This window comes from Eumetopias jubatus, unplaced genomic scaffold, assembly GCF_037043125.1.
Source record: "Eumetopias jubatus isolate StellerSeaLion01/CBP00866 unplaced genomic scaffold, mEumJub1_p1.0 scaffold_5, whole genome shotgun sequence".
Classification (NCBI taxonomy): Eukaryota; Metazoa; Chordata; class Mammalia; order Carnivora; family Otariidae; genus Eumetopias; species Eumetopias jubatus.
In genome coordinates, this window is record NW_028274811.1 from 109,193,396 (window position 1) to 109,210,060 (window position 16,665).

General features: G+C 42.6%; 1 protein-coding gene across 3 annotated transcripts in view; it reads right to left on the bottom strand.

Annotated features, from left to right (window-relative positions):
- Positions 1-16,665, bottom strand: part of GRIA1 (glutamate ionotropic receptor AMPA type subunit 1) — a 306,924-nt gene that overhangs the window by 41,741 nt on the left and 248,518 nt on the right. For all 3 annotated transcript variants that reach the window (XM_028106558.2, XM_028106561.2, XM_028106560.2), the window contains exon 12: positions 2,922-3,120. In XM_028106558.2, the coding sequence (XP_027962359.1) occupies positions 2,922-3,120 (199 nt within the window). The remainder of the gene's footprint in view (positions 1-2,921; positions 3,121-16,665) is intronic.

A 16,665-nucleotide genomic window follows, 5' to 3' on the forward strand; every position in this document is an offset into this window, starting at 1 on the left:
TTGCCTTTTCACTGCAACCAGCTGCCTCCCTTGTTTTAGGCTTTAGATCTTACTAGCTGGGGGATCTTGGGCAAGTAACATAACATTCTGAGCCTCAGTCTTCCTCTCCTGACAATGGTGATGATAGCAACCACTGCACAGTGTTGCCATGGAGATTATATGACAACAAAGGTAAAATGTATGACCCAGTGTCGGGCACATAGTAGGTGTTCCATAAGTGGTGTAATTACTACTAATAATTATGCCCTTTCTTTGGGTTTTACTTTAGGATAAGAATGCCCAATATATGGCTGGCTTGAGACCAGTTTTCCTTCCTATATATGTGACAGATACCATTAAAGGAATTCTTTTACACTGTGCCCAGATGTGCCCTCAGAGTCACCTCTCAACACTGAACTCTAGACAAACACTGATGTTTAATCAGAGTTAGCACATGAACTGTAACCTATTGTCACCAGCACAGTAGGCCTGGTGAGTGAACAGAGCTTGTAGAATACACATTGCCTTGTTTCTAGATGCCTAACAGTGTGCTCTGGACAAGAAATAGAAATATGTCAATTAACATAGTTATTAACAGAGAACTTTCAAGTCATAAGTCCTAGCCGTGCCTCTGAGTAGCTAGGGTTTGCCCATTTTCTTCTCTGGGCCTTAGTTTCCCCAACTACAAAAGGAAAATGTTAGACTAGATTTGTCCATGGGTCCATCTAATAACCTGAGTAATCTTTAAAAAAAAAATCAGTTAATGACACCACCTCATTAGGACAGTGTGGTTCAGTGGTAAGAATGCTTGGGCTTAAATGAGGAAACGCATTTTGTGTTCATCCTCAACACTTGTATTATGGTTCCCTGAATTCCAATTTCTTGTCCACAAAATGGACATATAACCCCTGTTTTGCCATAGGTCACAGATGGAACATAAATGAGACCATGGATGGGAAAGTGCTTTGGGGATGGTGATGTGCTCAGATATTGGGGATGAGAACATGTGTATGTAATGGTTAAGTGAATTGGCTGTTCCCCAACTTCATCAGTAGGCCTGGGACATAGGACTGGCTGTATGGACAAATATCAGACATCTTTACATTTTAGTTGCAGGCTAAAAATGTCAGAGAATTATGATGAGATTACAGGAGGTTTTTCTACTAGCTGGTTGGGTAAGTTTTAAGCAAGTCATGTCGCTCTCTAAAATGACAGACTCTGACCATGTGACCTCCAAGTTACCTTCTTGCTCCAATATATTGAAAGTGGATGATTTTAGGTTTGGAGACTGGATCAGTGATTGCTAAGACTTTGGACCCCTTCCTGCTTGTCATATAGAACACCGAGCCCATGATCAGGAAACTGAGCACATCACTCTGTGGGTTCGCCCTGGGTCAGAGGTTTGCTCCATGAAGTTGCGGTGAGAACCTGGTAGGTCTGCACAGGATCCCTATCCTTGCCTGAAGCAAGGTAGAAGCTTGCTGTCTATTCCCCTCCTGCTACTTATTAGCTGTGTGACCTCAGGCAATTACGTTTACTTCTCTGAGCTTCATATTTGAAATGGGGACAACAAATTTCTAACTCCTCTCTAATGAGAGGATTAAATGAGATAATTCATGCAGGGTGTGCTAGCACAGGGCTTGATTCATAGTAAGTGCTAAGTAAGTGGTAGCAATTGTTTATCATTTTTTTATTTCATCAAAATATGGTAACTCCATGTGCTATTTGTTCAACGTTTAGGATGAACATGTCTAAAGTCCAGGGAACTACAGGTTTTTCTGCTTTGGGGCATTTGTTCAAGTTGTCCCCTTTGCCTGGAATGTAATGAGCCAACCAGGTCTGCCCTAGTTTCATGATGCCTAGAAATGTTTTCAACGTTTGTGGCTAGAGATCCCTACCCCTCCATCAAAATGGCTCCCAAATGCCTATACCCCAAAGCCCTAACAGGAAACAGAGCCTTGTGTCTTAGATGCCTCATCTCTTTTAATCTTATAATGACTCCTTGAGGTAGATATTATTCTCCAGACTCTATAGATGAGGAAAATAATGTCAACGAGGCTAAGGGCCAGAGGACAAGGATGGAGCCAGGTTCCTGGTCCTAGGTCTGGCTGACCCTAGGCTCCTAAGCTCTCTGCTCCTCTGCCTTCACTTGTTGTCTCTGGTCACATGATGTCTCCACCACCTCCACTCTCACTTCACATCTTCTCTCTCCTGGCACTGTTAAATAGACCACCTGTTCCAGTAATTGTTTCCCATATACCATCTTCTTTTTAAAAAATTTTTTTTATTGTTATATTAATCACCATACATTACATCATTAGTTCTTGATGTAGTGTTCCATGATTCATTGTTTGTGCATAACACCCAGTGCTCCACGCAGACGTGCCCTCTTTAATACCCATCACCAGCTAACCCATACCCCCTCCCCTCTAGAACCCTCAGTTTGTTTTTCAGAGTCCATCGTCTCTCATGGTTCATCTCCCCCTCCGACTTACTCCCTTTCATTCTTCCCCTCCTGCACCCATATACCATCTTCTTATTCATCAAGTCCCTAAGGAGGGGACCTAAAGGGCAAAGGTCTGGACTTTGTCCCTAAGCTGGTCCTAATCAATTACTGATTAGATTGCAAGTATGTGTGGGAGCAGGGAAGGAACTGCATGTCATATCCTTTGCAGCCCTCAGAGAACTTGGCACAGTCTGGCATATGTAAGGAGTCTGGTTCAATGCAAGAGCTTTGAAGTTATCACAAATACAGAAATGTAGATTTCTCTGGGATTTGTAGAAAGCTGAGAAATTCTCTGGGTTTGGTTTCCCTGACTTGTACGGAGTTAAGCAGTTGCCCTGGTTGCCTATAATCAAACACATGCTCCTTAGTGAGGATATTTTAATGACAGTAGTGGTTCCCTTTTGTGAAGGTGCCTTAGGACAAGGGATGTTCCTACCCTGAAGAACTCCTTAGTGGACCCTGCTTCCAGGGTCCCATAAGCGATTTCCGTCTGCTTCGCTAGGTCCTCAGCACTCTCGATGGGAGACACCATCCTCTCCACGGTCAGGAAGGCAGCCAGGTTGGCTGTATATGAGGAGATGATGATCAAGGTGAAGAACCACCAGACACCACCAACGATGCGGCCAGACAGGGACCTGCAGGCCAAAGGGAAGAGGTGTCAGAAGCATAGACATCAACTGCAGAAGGCTATGGGGTAGGGCCAAGGGCCAGCCTAAGCCCTGTCAGCAGAGCTGTCAAACCCTATTGCACCCTTCTCTGTCAGCTAGATGCGAGAATTCATGTCAGAGAGATTCTTCTTGGCATTTTGTTCCTTATCACAGATAAAGACCTATGTGGTTGCTATTCTTCAGGGGTGATAAAACCCCACAGGCATATATTCACACCACTTTCACACATACATATACATCAATACACATACCGACAAAGACAGATATGTCAACACTTGTCCACAAAATCATACACATGTACAAACATCCTTTTAAATGCAGTTACATACACACCAAATGTTTGTGCACACATATATGAGTACAAATGTATTACACACGTGATGCACACATTTGATCATGTTCAGAAATGTTTCCAGACTGCCTTCTCATTCCTGTTCTTTTGGTCATCAAAGGTCACCAAAATGATGGACTAGAAGGAAGGGAAGGGAGAATGGTTTGGAGACAGAATGAGAATACTTGTACTCTAGTCACTTAAGGGGAAAGTCACTGTTGAGGGTAGGCACAGTGCTCCCCTCTACCACAGAGAAAGAGTTGGGCTGAAATAAAAGACAAAGAATATTTTGTACTGGATCAAAATGGCAACTATGATAATGGTAAATGAGGTGAGAAATCAATCCCTGATTTTCTTCTTAGAGTCCTATTCTTCTCTTATGCCCGACAATGAAGAGAAATAGGACTAGTCAAGAGTTCTACTGTGATCTTTCACATTTGGCTAAGAGATTTCCAATTCTAGAACATTTTCCCAAAGATATTTCAAAATGATGTTGATGTCTTATGGGGTAATTTGATGTGGTCGACAGACACGGCTTCAATTATACCAAATCATATAGTGATAAAGTTATTTGCATTCTGTTTCTCCTTCCATCCAGCTCAATTGGTTAAGGAAGTGTCATCCTGGAGCTACTGTAACTTTATGTGCCTTGACAGCCTCAACCTCAGAGATTTCAGTAGGTGACAGTGCTTAACTAAAACCTTATTTTAACAACCAAACAAATCACCAATCCAACCCATACGTTTTACAGATAAAGAAACTTGAGTCTCAAATCACACTGATCCAGGAGCAGAACCCAGGCCTGCTAGCTTGCTTGCTTATTCCACACTGCTCTCAGCCTTCTGGTTGACCTTCTCTGGGTTATTCCCATGTTCCTGTGTGTTCAGTTTGTTTCCGTTTCTTGGAGGCTCCTTTTCATTCTAGGCAGACAATGCTCACTTCAAAATGTTCAACAAATATTTGTTATTGCTTGTTATATGGAAAATAATGTTCTTAGATGCTTCACATTAAAAGGGAAATAAAAGGAAATTTGTTTAAAGGAATGAGACCAGGAGAGTGGAGCAAAGCTATGTTATGTGAAGAATAGCTGCAGGAGGAGGGGACCAGAAGAAAAGACTCAGAGAGAGGTGTTCCCTGAAGGACTGACATGAGGCTGGTACCACAAAACCTGATTTAGGAGTATTTGGCAGAAGTTTAAGGAAAACAAACACTAAATACAAAGAAGTGGGTATTTGATGGGTAGGGTGGTACACCAATGAGTTGGCTATCCTGAGGGTGAGAGTGAGTTTCCCCATTTCTGAAGATGTTCAAGTGGTAGACCATTTACAGAAATGCTGTGTCTTGTGCCCACTCTTAGTCCCCCCCCCCCCCCCCGGTACAAAGTGCTAGGGACGTAAGTCTACTTAGAGGAAAGGTCAAACATCACAAGGGGTCAGCCTTCTCCATACTCCTCCCATCTCTCCCATCTCTGAGTTTCTGTGATTTGAAATCATAAGTAGGTAGACCAGGCTGCATGGCTTCCATTGGGCAGTCAAGTAAAATGAGACCCATAAAGGCAAAACTATTCTCCCCATGCCCTAAGACTAGTATACATCTGTGCTCAAAAGCACACCAGTCTTCTGATAACTAATCCAGTGCTCTTTTGCCTTAGGAGGTGGTAAATAGCAGTGTTCCAGGGCTGTGTTGAAGATGCTGCTCTTTTCCCACGTCTGAGTGACCACAGTAGCATCTAAACTAGACTTCCCTCCATGCAGCAGCCCCTTGTCCTCCCATTCCTTTGCCTAATCAGCCTAAGTGATCTTTATAAAAACATTAATTGTATCATGTTGCTTCTTTGTGTAAAATCCATGAAAGCCCTTCTCTTACACTTGGAATAAAATTCAAACTCGTTGGTGACCCTCAAGGCCCTATGTGGTCTGGTCCCTGCCTTGCTCTCCAGTGTCTCCACAACATGCTCTCTGTACTCTGGTTACATTGGGCTTTGTTTGGTCCTTCCTACTCAAAAGACTCACACCCTTATCACATGCCACTCTTCCCCCTGATCATTGCATCAACCCTATTCATCCTTCAGACCTCACCTTACCCAGTACATTTTCAGCATTCAGACTTAAGAGTCTCAGAGCCCCATACAGCTCACATTGCAGTTGAAATCTGATCTCTGTGTGATTGTTGATAGTCTATTGTTCCCCTGGATCATAAGCTCCACAAGAGTAAAGAACCTTATAGCACCTAGCACAGGGTGGGCCTCAATAACAAGTGAATGCATGAATGTCACCTCTCTTATAACCTGTCAATTCTATTCACATTGGATTCTAGAGATTGGGCATATTTTCCAGGGCCAGGAGAAATCCAAACTTGCTTATAGCCCAGGATGCCTGGAGTCATAGCCTCAAACCAAGTGTGTTCAGGATGGCTACCTCCTTTTCCAACATGATTGAACTGAGAGACCTAGCTAAGGTATCCCATGTTGGGGATCATCTAGTGAAACTCAAAGCCCTCCCAAGAAAGTTCCAAGCCAATGGCTCCTTCTTCCCTGTTCTCCTTTAATTAATATTTATTTGCTAGGTGTTGAGAGCAGCTTATCCTGCACACTATTCCCCACATCCCACCTACTTAATAAAGATAGCAAAGAAGGAGTCTATTGTTTAATAGGCAGCAAGTGTCATCCATGGAATAACTAGAGTGTCAGGGGAGGCTCTTCAAAATGTGACCTGATTCCAATGCTTCATTTGCATTTGATCCACATGATAGGAACTTGAGTGCAAGGCTACACCCTTCTTCATTTCAGACCTGGTACAGGCAAAGCTGGGCCTCTATCCATGAACTCTGTATTTTCCCAGTTCCATACCAAAAGTAGGGAACTGGAATTAATAGAGGCCATGACTGGGAATGAGTGTCTTTGCTCTTTCACTGACCAGCCCCACCCATAACCTTGGCAAGTTGCCTGCCCAGCTGGGCCCCAGTCTTCTTCTCTGTGTAATGGGTGAGATTAACCATATGTCATGGTGAGAAACCAAAACTTTCAGTACTAGACTTAGTCGATTCTTTTCCTTTAACTAATAAAAGCTATTGGAATTAAAATGGTAGAGGCAAAATCATTTTAAAAAGTGCTGTTGAAACATGAGGCGTATATTTTTGTGAGGATTATTCTGGTTGGGAGCTACAGGATAAATCCCTTAGTAGGGAAGGAATAGCTGTGATCTGGCCCTTGGAGGTATGCCTAGTCACCTGAATTTTATTAGTCTTGTAACTTGGCCCAACTCTTCCCCAAAGTACCTAAGCAATTGAGGAATCTCTATATTCCCCTAAAATTGGTCACAAATTCTATGGCTTGTTGGACTCTTTATCTTACTTGATCTTATATTTACAGTCCTGTAAAATGAATGGGAGAGGGATGACTATCCCCATCTCACAGATGAAAGATCTACAGTTATGAGACAAGGTGATTTATCCAGGGTCACAGAGTGAGGCACTGGCAAATCTGAGACTAGGAACCAGGACTTCATATTTCTCATCCAGCACTCTACCCACTGTAGAACATTACTTCCCTTGCCAGATTCTGATTGATTTCTAGATGGGCATGGACTTCCTCCACGCATATCTCCCTGGTGTTGGATCACAACCACCACTCATTTCTTGTAAAGCTCAGTGGAACATTTGGGAGCTACAGAAAACACTCTGACCACCAGCGTCTCCATAGAATTGGAAACCTCCTTTGTATTTGTTTTCTCTCACTGCAGAACAAATCACCACAAACTTAGCGGCTTCTAACAGCACTCATTCATTGTCTCATAGTTCTGTAGATCAAAAGTCTGGATCAGGGTGTCTCGAGTCTCTGCTGAGGCTCTCAACCAGGCTGAAATCAAGGTGTTGGCTGGGGCTCTGGTTCTCATATGGAGCTCGGGTTGTTCAAGCTTACTGGTTGTTTGCAGTATTTACCTCCCTGTGATCATTGTTTCTTTGGTGGCTGTCAGCCTCGGGGTTCCTTTCAGCTTCTAGAGGTTGCCTGCTTTCGGCCTCACATGTCTCCTTCATCTTCAAGCCAGTAATAGTGTGGCAATTCCTCTTTCTTTGAACCTCTCTGACTTCCACTAGCTGGAGAAAACTGCCCTTTTTTTTTTAATATTTTTATTTTTTTATTAAATTTTTTTATTATGTTCAATTAGCCAACACATAGTACATCCTTAGTTTCAGATGTAGTGTTCAACAATTCATCAGTTGCATATAACACCCAGTGCTCATCGCATGACGTGCCCTCCTTTGTTTCTAAAGGGCTCATCTGTTTGGGTCAGGCCCACCTGGAAAAATTTCTGTACCTTATAATCAACTGATTTGGGACTTCAAATTACATCTGTAAAATCTCTTCTTTCAGCAGCACCTAGGTTAGCGTTTGAGTGACCAATGGATAGGAATCTTTAGAAATGTGTACCATACTATTATTCATTTATTTTATAAGCATTGTTGTACAGCAGGCACTGTTGGGCATTACAGAGATAAAAGTGAGTACACCACAGTCTCTGCCTTCAATGGGGAAGATGGGAGGACAGTGTAGCCTAGTGATTAAAACACAAGCTTTGGGGTCCGATGCCCTGATTCTCTGCAAAGTGTTTCATATGGTGTTTGGAGCATAGTAGGCCCTCAGTACAGCCATCATCACCATCTTATGTTAATGTCATAAAAGATAATTATAGTACTGTCTCAATTATGTGACAAGTAAGAAAGCAGCACTAAGAGGACACAGAAAGGCTTGATAATTACTTTGCTGGCAGGGGTCAGGGAGAGTTACCAGAGGAGGAGAAAATTGTGCTAGGTTTTGGGAGTATAAATAGGAGACTGCCAAGCAGAATAGATGTGGGGGTAGGAAAGGCTCAGTAGATAGAGGTAAATGGAGGAGGTAGTGGGGTATTATCTCTTCTGTAAACTTCCCCATTATTGCCAGCAAGGCACTAAGCAACCCCTTCTGTTTTCCCATTACACTACAGTCACTCTCCTATTACTATTCTAACCACACTGCTGTAATGATTTTTTTAAGATGTTGCGATGATTATTACTTATGGTATTATTGATCAACACAGATGATGCTGGATTGAACTCGATAGAACAGAGCACACAGAAATTGGGAGGGGAAGGCTGGCTGAAGAGATGAAGAGATCAAAGTGACCGGGTTTGGTGATCCATGGGAGCAGGGGCTATGGAGAGGACAATGCTCAAATGACAGTTCATGCCTACTGTGTGAATGGATTCTGACATGCTCTTGATGCTGGCCATAAGCTGTCTCTTCTTTCAAATGATATATATTTTTCCTTTTGTTAATAAGACACTAAATACATTATTAAAGATGATGCTAATAGAGGATTACTAGGCTCTGATTGGATCATTTTCTGGTTCTGACAGATATTTCCTATTCTGATCATGGATTAGGATTTGCTGCAGGCCTTTCATTGTTTCTTTCTAATCTCTCAACTTGGATTTGTTGCTCTAGACGAGGGATAGGTAAACTTTTGGTGTACAAGTCCAGGTTGTAAATATTTTAGGCTTTGAGGGCCTTATGTACTACCATCTCTGTTGTTGTGGTGTGAAAGCACAGACAACATGTAAACACACACACGGCTGTATTCTAATAAAATTCTTTAATTATAAAAACTCATGGCAGGCTGGATGTGGCCTTGGACCACATTTTGCTGCCTCCTTCCCTCAATTCTACTGTGAATGTCAGAGACTTGATTTAAGTTAATGTGCTACAGTAGTCAAGAAGTATCTTGACATCTATGTAGTTATTAGCACCTCCACATAAACACCTAGGTAAAATATTGGAATGATTCATTTGACAATTACATTTGTGCTATCCTCAGGGAGAAAGTAGAGGGCACTGGTCAAGAGAATGGACCCAGGGGTCAGACAAAGCAGGATGGAGTCCTGCCTTGTTACTTACTGGTTGTGTGACTTTGGGCAAGTCACTAAATCTCTTTGTGCTTGTTTCTTTACAAAATTAAGTAATAGTACTCAAGGCACTTTCAAGAATTAAAAAAGAAAATACAAATGGGGCGTGTAGCACAGTGCCTGGCACAGGGTAAGCATTTCGGGATGGAGATAATGCAGATGTTGTGAGGAACAATGGCCTGCCTGGAGATGAGGGAGCAGACACCATGGCCAGGGACACTCAGGAAAGCAGATCCTTGGGATGTGGGAAGTGGAAAGTTATTAAAGAGCAATCAACTTTTGATCCCATCAACCTACTCTCTAGGACCTCTCTGACAAGGAGTTGGATATGGATATTCTTCTTTATTTCAAAAGCATTTCCTGTCATTCCCAAGAGGAAGAGGACTGTAGGAACACCTCCTGTGTGCCTTCATTCAGCTGAGCTCAAGAGGTCACTGAGCTCAACCTATTTCCCTTTGTCATCTGCTTCAAATGGCTATTTTTAAAAAGTAATGAAAACATGGGTGTGAAGGCAGAAATTCAGATGGCCTGCCTCTAAATTACTGGGAGAAACAAAAGTCCATCTTGGCTAATTACTGAGCTGAGCTATGATCAGAGAGAGGCTCACTTGGGATGACGCATCAAGGTTCCCAGACCAGGGTAAATAGCTCTGGCCACACGCAACAATTTTACTGATGAGGCCACTTCATCTAAGACACTGCATCTGGGTGGCCAGTCATCCATTTGTCACCAGCTGCAAATCACTCAGCACTTCCCTGGCGTAGCAGCAGTGACTCATTTTAATTGCCCCAGCTGCTGGTCACTGTGTTCCAGCACTGTGGCAGGGGGATGGCCCTGGACTCCTGTGGTGAGTCGCAGGCGTGGGAAGCTGGGGGTTAGACAACAAGCTCTAAGGAGAGCCCCAGTAGTCTGCGAGCTAGTATACTGTTTGCAGCACTTGCAGAGCTAGGTTTCAAAGAAGAGTGGTCTTATGTTCTTATTGTTTTCCATTTAGGTAGGCTATAGGAGTGTGGCGTGGGCACAGTTTGCAAAAGAATGGATGTAGATGAGTTCATTCATTCCTAAAGATGTACTAATCATTTGGTACCCTCTCTAAGCATCAGCTTCCACACATGAAAATGGAGATAATGATTTCCATCTCATGGATGGTAAGAATTCCAGGAGTAAGTCATGTCTTACACTTAGTACAGACACAGCAGGGCTCAAGACGTCACCTGTAATAATGATTACAGGTGATGTTGATGATTTCTTCTAAAAATACTCCTCTTAGCTTCTAGGGCCCTCCACTCCCCAGTCTCCTTCTACCTTGAGGGTTGCCCTTCCTTCCTTCTTCCTTCCTTCCTTCCTTCCTCTTTTTTTTTTCTGAGAGAGAGAGAAAGAGAACATGTGTGCACACATGCATGTGCACACAAGGTAGGGGAGGGGCAGAGAGAGAAGGAGAAAGAATCTTAAGCAGGCTCCATGTTCAGCACAGAGCCCAATGTGGGGCTCAATCTCATGCCCTGAAAATAGGATCTGAGCCAAAATCAAGAGTTGGACTCTTAACTGACTGAACCACTCAGGAGCACCAAGGTTGTTCCTACATAGTATTTTTTGCTGGTTCTTCCTTTCTGCCCAATCTCAAGTTCTTTCTTTGCCCAAAGCTCAGGCCTCAGCCCTCTTCCCAACCCTGCCTACCATCTTGCCCCAGCTGACCTCCTCCAGTCCAAGTCCTTTATTTGTAGATGCTGACAACTCCCAAATTTAAATTTCCAGACCCTCTCCTGACCTCTAACATGTTTATCTGTCTCTTTGACACGTTAAGTCTGAAATACCTGAAACAAAATTTTAATGAACTCCTACCAAGAGGCCCCAAATAAATACAACGCTCCTAACTCTTCTCCCTCTTCTTCATCTCAGGAAATGGCATCACTGTCCATCCCACTCTTCGAACCAAATACCAGGGAGATATTTCTGCCTTGTCTCTTTCTCTCACCCCCACATCTAGTCCATACCATCCAGTCATCCCCTTAGCCACAGATCCCATTCTAGACCCTAAATATCACTGTCACATTTCTTTGCTTCTTTTCTCATCCTTGTACAATCCATGTCCACACATTAGCCAGAGAATCTTTTAAAACTATAAATAGGATCATGCTGTTCCCCACCCCACTTAAAATTTGGCACACTTAGTAAAGTCCAAATGCCTTCCCGGGGTCAACCTGATCTGGCTCACCTCTAACCTCATCTTGTACCATTTTTCCTATCATCGCCATGCCCCAGCCTCATTGGCCTTCTTGCTGTTCCTACCATACACCAAATTCGTTCCCACCTCAGGACCTTTGCAATTGCTGTTCCCTCTGCCTGGAACTCACTTCCCTGAAATTGTCCCAAACGTGCCTCCATCCACCTATTAGGTTTATGTTCATACTTCACCTCCTCACATCTACTCCTCTAGGGATTTTCTCTGCCACCCATCTCTCTCTCACCTTACCTCATTTTTTTCATAGCGCTTTTCAAAGTCCAAGATGATTTATATATATATTTATCAATTGATTTGTTATTCATTTATTATCTGTCTCCACTAAAATATAAGTTTAGTGATGCCAGGGGTCTTATCTGTGTCATTCACTGCTACATCCCCGGTGCCTAGCATAGTGCCTGGCATAAAGCAGGTACTCAATGAACACATACTGAATAGATGAATAATTACCCAGTGTTTATTGAGGACTAGACATTTACCAAGCCTGATGAAAAATAACTAAGAAGTTTCTTCTCAAGGGAATCAGTAGAATGAATGTGACTGACACAGAAGGAGCTGTGAAACCCAGGCTGGGGTGAACAGCACAAGGAACCACTGATCAAGTTCTAAGGAAGAGCAGAGGTGGGACGAGCCATATACAACTGGGAAAAATCTGGAAAGGCAGCATGGAAGAGGGGCCATTGGCAGGGCTGTGCAGGGCAGGCAGGCTTTGAACATTCTGAAATAGGCCTTTCTTGGGGGCAGGTACAGCCTGTGCTGTGGTTGTGGAGATGGGGACAAGAAAGTGAACAAGTAAGAATTTCACTTTGCCCCAAAAATGTAGTAACCACCCAACAGTCATTGTTCTCTGGGTATGGCTTTTGAACTGGATACTGCAGAAGACACTTGGCATCCATTTTATAAATCCCCATCGTTCTCTTCAGCCCAGGTAGGCATATCTCCTTTTGACAACTGAGGAAGCTGAGGTTCAGAGAGATGAAATAATTTACTTAAGGTCACAAAACAGGTGATGGAGCTTGAATGTAAACCCAGATCCAGTGGTGTGATTTAATTGTGCTGGAAGTGGGTCCAGCTTGGACCAGGGCCATCGCTCTCGTCTTTCAAGGTTTACCTTCTCTGGTCCCAACCACCACTTGCCCACAGTTCCTAGACACAAAGGAATATTTGGCACCATACTGGTGTTAAAAATGGGACTTCCTCCACATATATTTTTGGGCTTAAGTTCTTAGAAGAAGCCACTCTCTTTTTATAGCTAGCTGCCTGCTGGCTAGCCCATAATACCAAAACATATGGTTTCCCTATATCCAAAGTCCTCCCTAGAGCTCCTACTATATGCTGAACCACCAGCTGGTTTCAGAAGTGAGATGGGTTCCAAAGGCCTGGGTACCTGCCTCAGGGTACCAGGTGTGGGCCTGGGTTGACATCTGTGGCCCAACATATCCAGCATTTGAAGTCCTTAGGGTTAGATTGTTGTGGGCTTTTTAAAAACAGATCCTGACCCACCAGCAAATGGGAGATAAAATAACAATTCTTACTTCTGCTCTAATTAATGTTTGGTTAGCTCCACCACAAGGCGTGTATGGAAAGGAGCTATTTTACTTAGAATAACCAGTTGAAAATCTTCCATTGCCAGGTATTTTTTCACCCTACCCAGTTCCCTGCATGCTCAGACCCCACCTCCCACGTATCCCCAACCAACTTGGCAGGGCAGCCCCAGAAGGCAGGAAGAAGCCGCTCTTCCTCTTCTTATCCCAAGCCCCCCATCATTTCACCAAAGGGACAACACAACTCTATCTGGGACAGTGAAGAGAATTATTAAGTAAAAGTTCAGAAATGGTATAGATCTCCTACTCCTGTCCCTGCCATTTATTGACTCTATGGTTTGGACAAGTTATTTTATATCTCTGAGCCTCAGTTTCATCTCTTTATGAAATGGGGACAAGAACAGGAACAACCTAAAAGCTTTATGAGGATGAGCTGTAATGGGCCTAGTGGGGTACCTGGATCAGAGTAGACACCTGGTAGAAACAGCTAATACTATTCAGAAATGAGGGATGACATGGAAAGAACTTTCAGTATGCTGTTAAGTGGAAAAAAACAGGTTACAAAACAGACTATATGGCCACATTTTTAAAAAATTTAGTGTTCTTTTTTTAAAATTGAAGTATAGTTGACACACAGTGTTACATTAGTTTCAAGTGTATGACATAGTGATTCAACTTCTCTGTATGTGATGCTGTCTCACCACAAGTGTAGCTACCATCTGTCACCCTACAACGTTATTACAGTGTCACTGACTACATTCCCTATGCTGTACCTCTCAGCTCTGTGACTTATTCATTCTGTAACTACTGGAAGCCTGTATCTCCCACTGCCTTTCACCCATTTCCCCCATGCCCTTATACCCTCCCCTCTAGCAGCCATCAGTTTATTCTCTCTATTTATGGGTCTGTTTCTGCTGTTTGTTTGTTCATTTGTTTTGTTTTTTAGATTCCACATATAAGTGAAATCATAAGGTATTTGTCTTTCTCTGACTTATTTAACTTAGCATAATACCCTCTGGGTTTATCCATGTCACAAATGGCAATCTCATTCTTTTTTATGATTAAGTAGTATTTCATTGTGTGTGTGTGTGTGTGTGTGTGTGTGTGTACCACATCTTTTTTTTTTTTAAGAGAGAGAGTAAAGCAGTGGGGGTAGGGGCAGAGGGAGAGGGAGACAGAGAATCTTAAGAAAGCTCCATGCCCAGCTTGGAGCCTGATGTGGGGCTTGATTTCACAACCCTGAGATCGTGACCTGAGCAGAAATCAAGAGTCAGACACTCAACCTACTGAGCCACCCAGGTGCCCCTATATACCACATCTCCTTTATCCATTTATTTATCAGTGGGCATGTAGGTTGCTTCCATACTTTGGCTATTGTAAATAATTCTGTGAGAAACATAGGGGTGCACACATCCTTTTGAATTAGTGTTTTCATTTTCTTTGGATAAATAACCCAGTAGTAGAATTATTGGATCATGTGGTAACTCTATTTTTAATTTTTTAAAAAACCACCATACTGTTTTCCACGGTGGCTGAACCAACTTGCATTCTCACCAATAGTACATGAACATTCCTTTTTCTCTACATCCTCACCAACACTTATTATTTCATGTTTTCTGATTCCAACCATTCTGACACATAGAAGGTGATATCTTGCTGTGGTTCTGATTTGTGTTTCCCTGATGATTAGTGACATTGAGCATCTTTTCATGTGTCTGTTGGTATACGGCCCCATTTGAAAACAACTTTGACAGAGATTAAGTATCTGGAAGTATGTAAACTAAGATATTACAAGAGTTGTCTAGGTGGCTGGATTGCAGGTTCTCTTTCTTTTCCACTTTCTTCTATTCTCTGATTTTCTAAATGAATACCTGCAATGTTTACAATATGAAGAAAACCAGGGACATACTGGTTAAAATTATGGGCTGTTAGATCATCCTACCTGGGTTTAAATCCCAACCTCTTTTTTCACTGGCTATGTGACCTTGGAGAAGTGACTTAGCCTCTCTGAGTTTTGGCACACTCAACTGCAAAATGGAGATATTAGCATGTCAGCCACTTAGTATTGTTGTTGTTCTTTCATCATAAACCCTCAACTCTATGGTCAAATAATCTTAGACAAAGCAGGAAAAAATATGCAATGGAAAAAAGACAGTCTCTTCAATAAATGGTGCTGGGAAAATTGGACAGCTATATACAGAAGAATGAAACTCGACCATTCTCTAACACCATACACAAAGATAAACTCAAAATGGATGAAAGACCTCAATGTGAGACAGGAATCCATCAAAATCCTAGAGGAGAACACAGGCAGTAACCTCTTTGACATCAGCCATAGCCACTTGTTTCAAGATACATCTCATAAGTCTAGTGAAACAAAAGCAAAAATGAACTTTTGGGACTTCACCAAGATAAAAACCTTCTGCACAGCAAAGGAAACAGTCAACAAAACAAAGAGGCAACCCAGGGAATGGGAGAAGATATTTGCAAATGACACTACAGATAAAGGACTGGTATCCAAGATCTATAAAGAACTTCTCAAGCTCAACACCCAAAAAAACAAATAATCAAGTCCAAAAATGGGCAGAAGACATGAACAGACACTTCTCCAAAGAAGACATACAAAAGGCTAACAGACACATGAAAAAATGTTCATCATCATTAGCCATCAGGGAAATTCAAATCAAAACCACACTGAGATACCACCTTACACCAGTTAGAATGGCAAAAATTGACAAGGCAAGAAACAACAAGGAGAGGTTGTGGAGAAAGGGGACCCCTCTTACACTGTTGGTGGGAATGCAAGTTGGTATAGCCACTTTGGAAAACAGTGTGGAGGTGCCTCAAAAAATTAAAAATAGAGCTACCCTATTACCCAGCAATTGCACTCCTGGGTATTTACCCCAAAGACACAGATGTAGTGAAAAGAAGAGCCATATGCACCCCAATGTTCATAGCAGCAATGTCCACAATAGCCAAACTGTGGAAGGAGCCGAGATGCCCTTCAACGGATGAATGGATAAAGAAGATGTGGTCCATATATACAATGGAATATTACTCAGCCATCAGAAACGATGAATACCCACCATTTGCATCAACATGGATGGGACTGGAGGAGATGATGCTAAGTGAAATAAGTCAAGCAGAGAAAGTCAATGATCATATGGTTTCACTTATCTGTGGAACATGAGGAATAGCATGGAGGACATTAGGAGAAGGAAGGGAAAAATGAAGGGGGGAGATCGGAGGGAGAGATGAACCATAAGAGACAACGGACTCTGAGAAACTAACTGAGGGTTCTAGAGGGGAGGGGGGTGGGGGGATGGGTTAGCCTGGTGATGGGTGTTAAAGAGGGCACATTCTGCGTGGAGCACTGGGTGTTATGCACAAACAATGAATCATGGAACACTACATCAAGAACTAATGAAGTATTGTATGGTGACTAACATAACAAA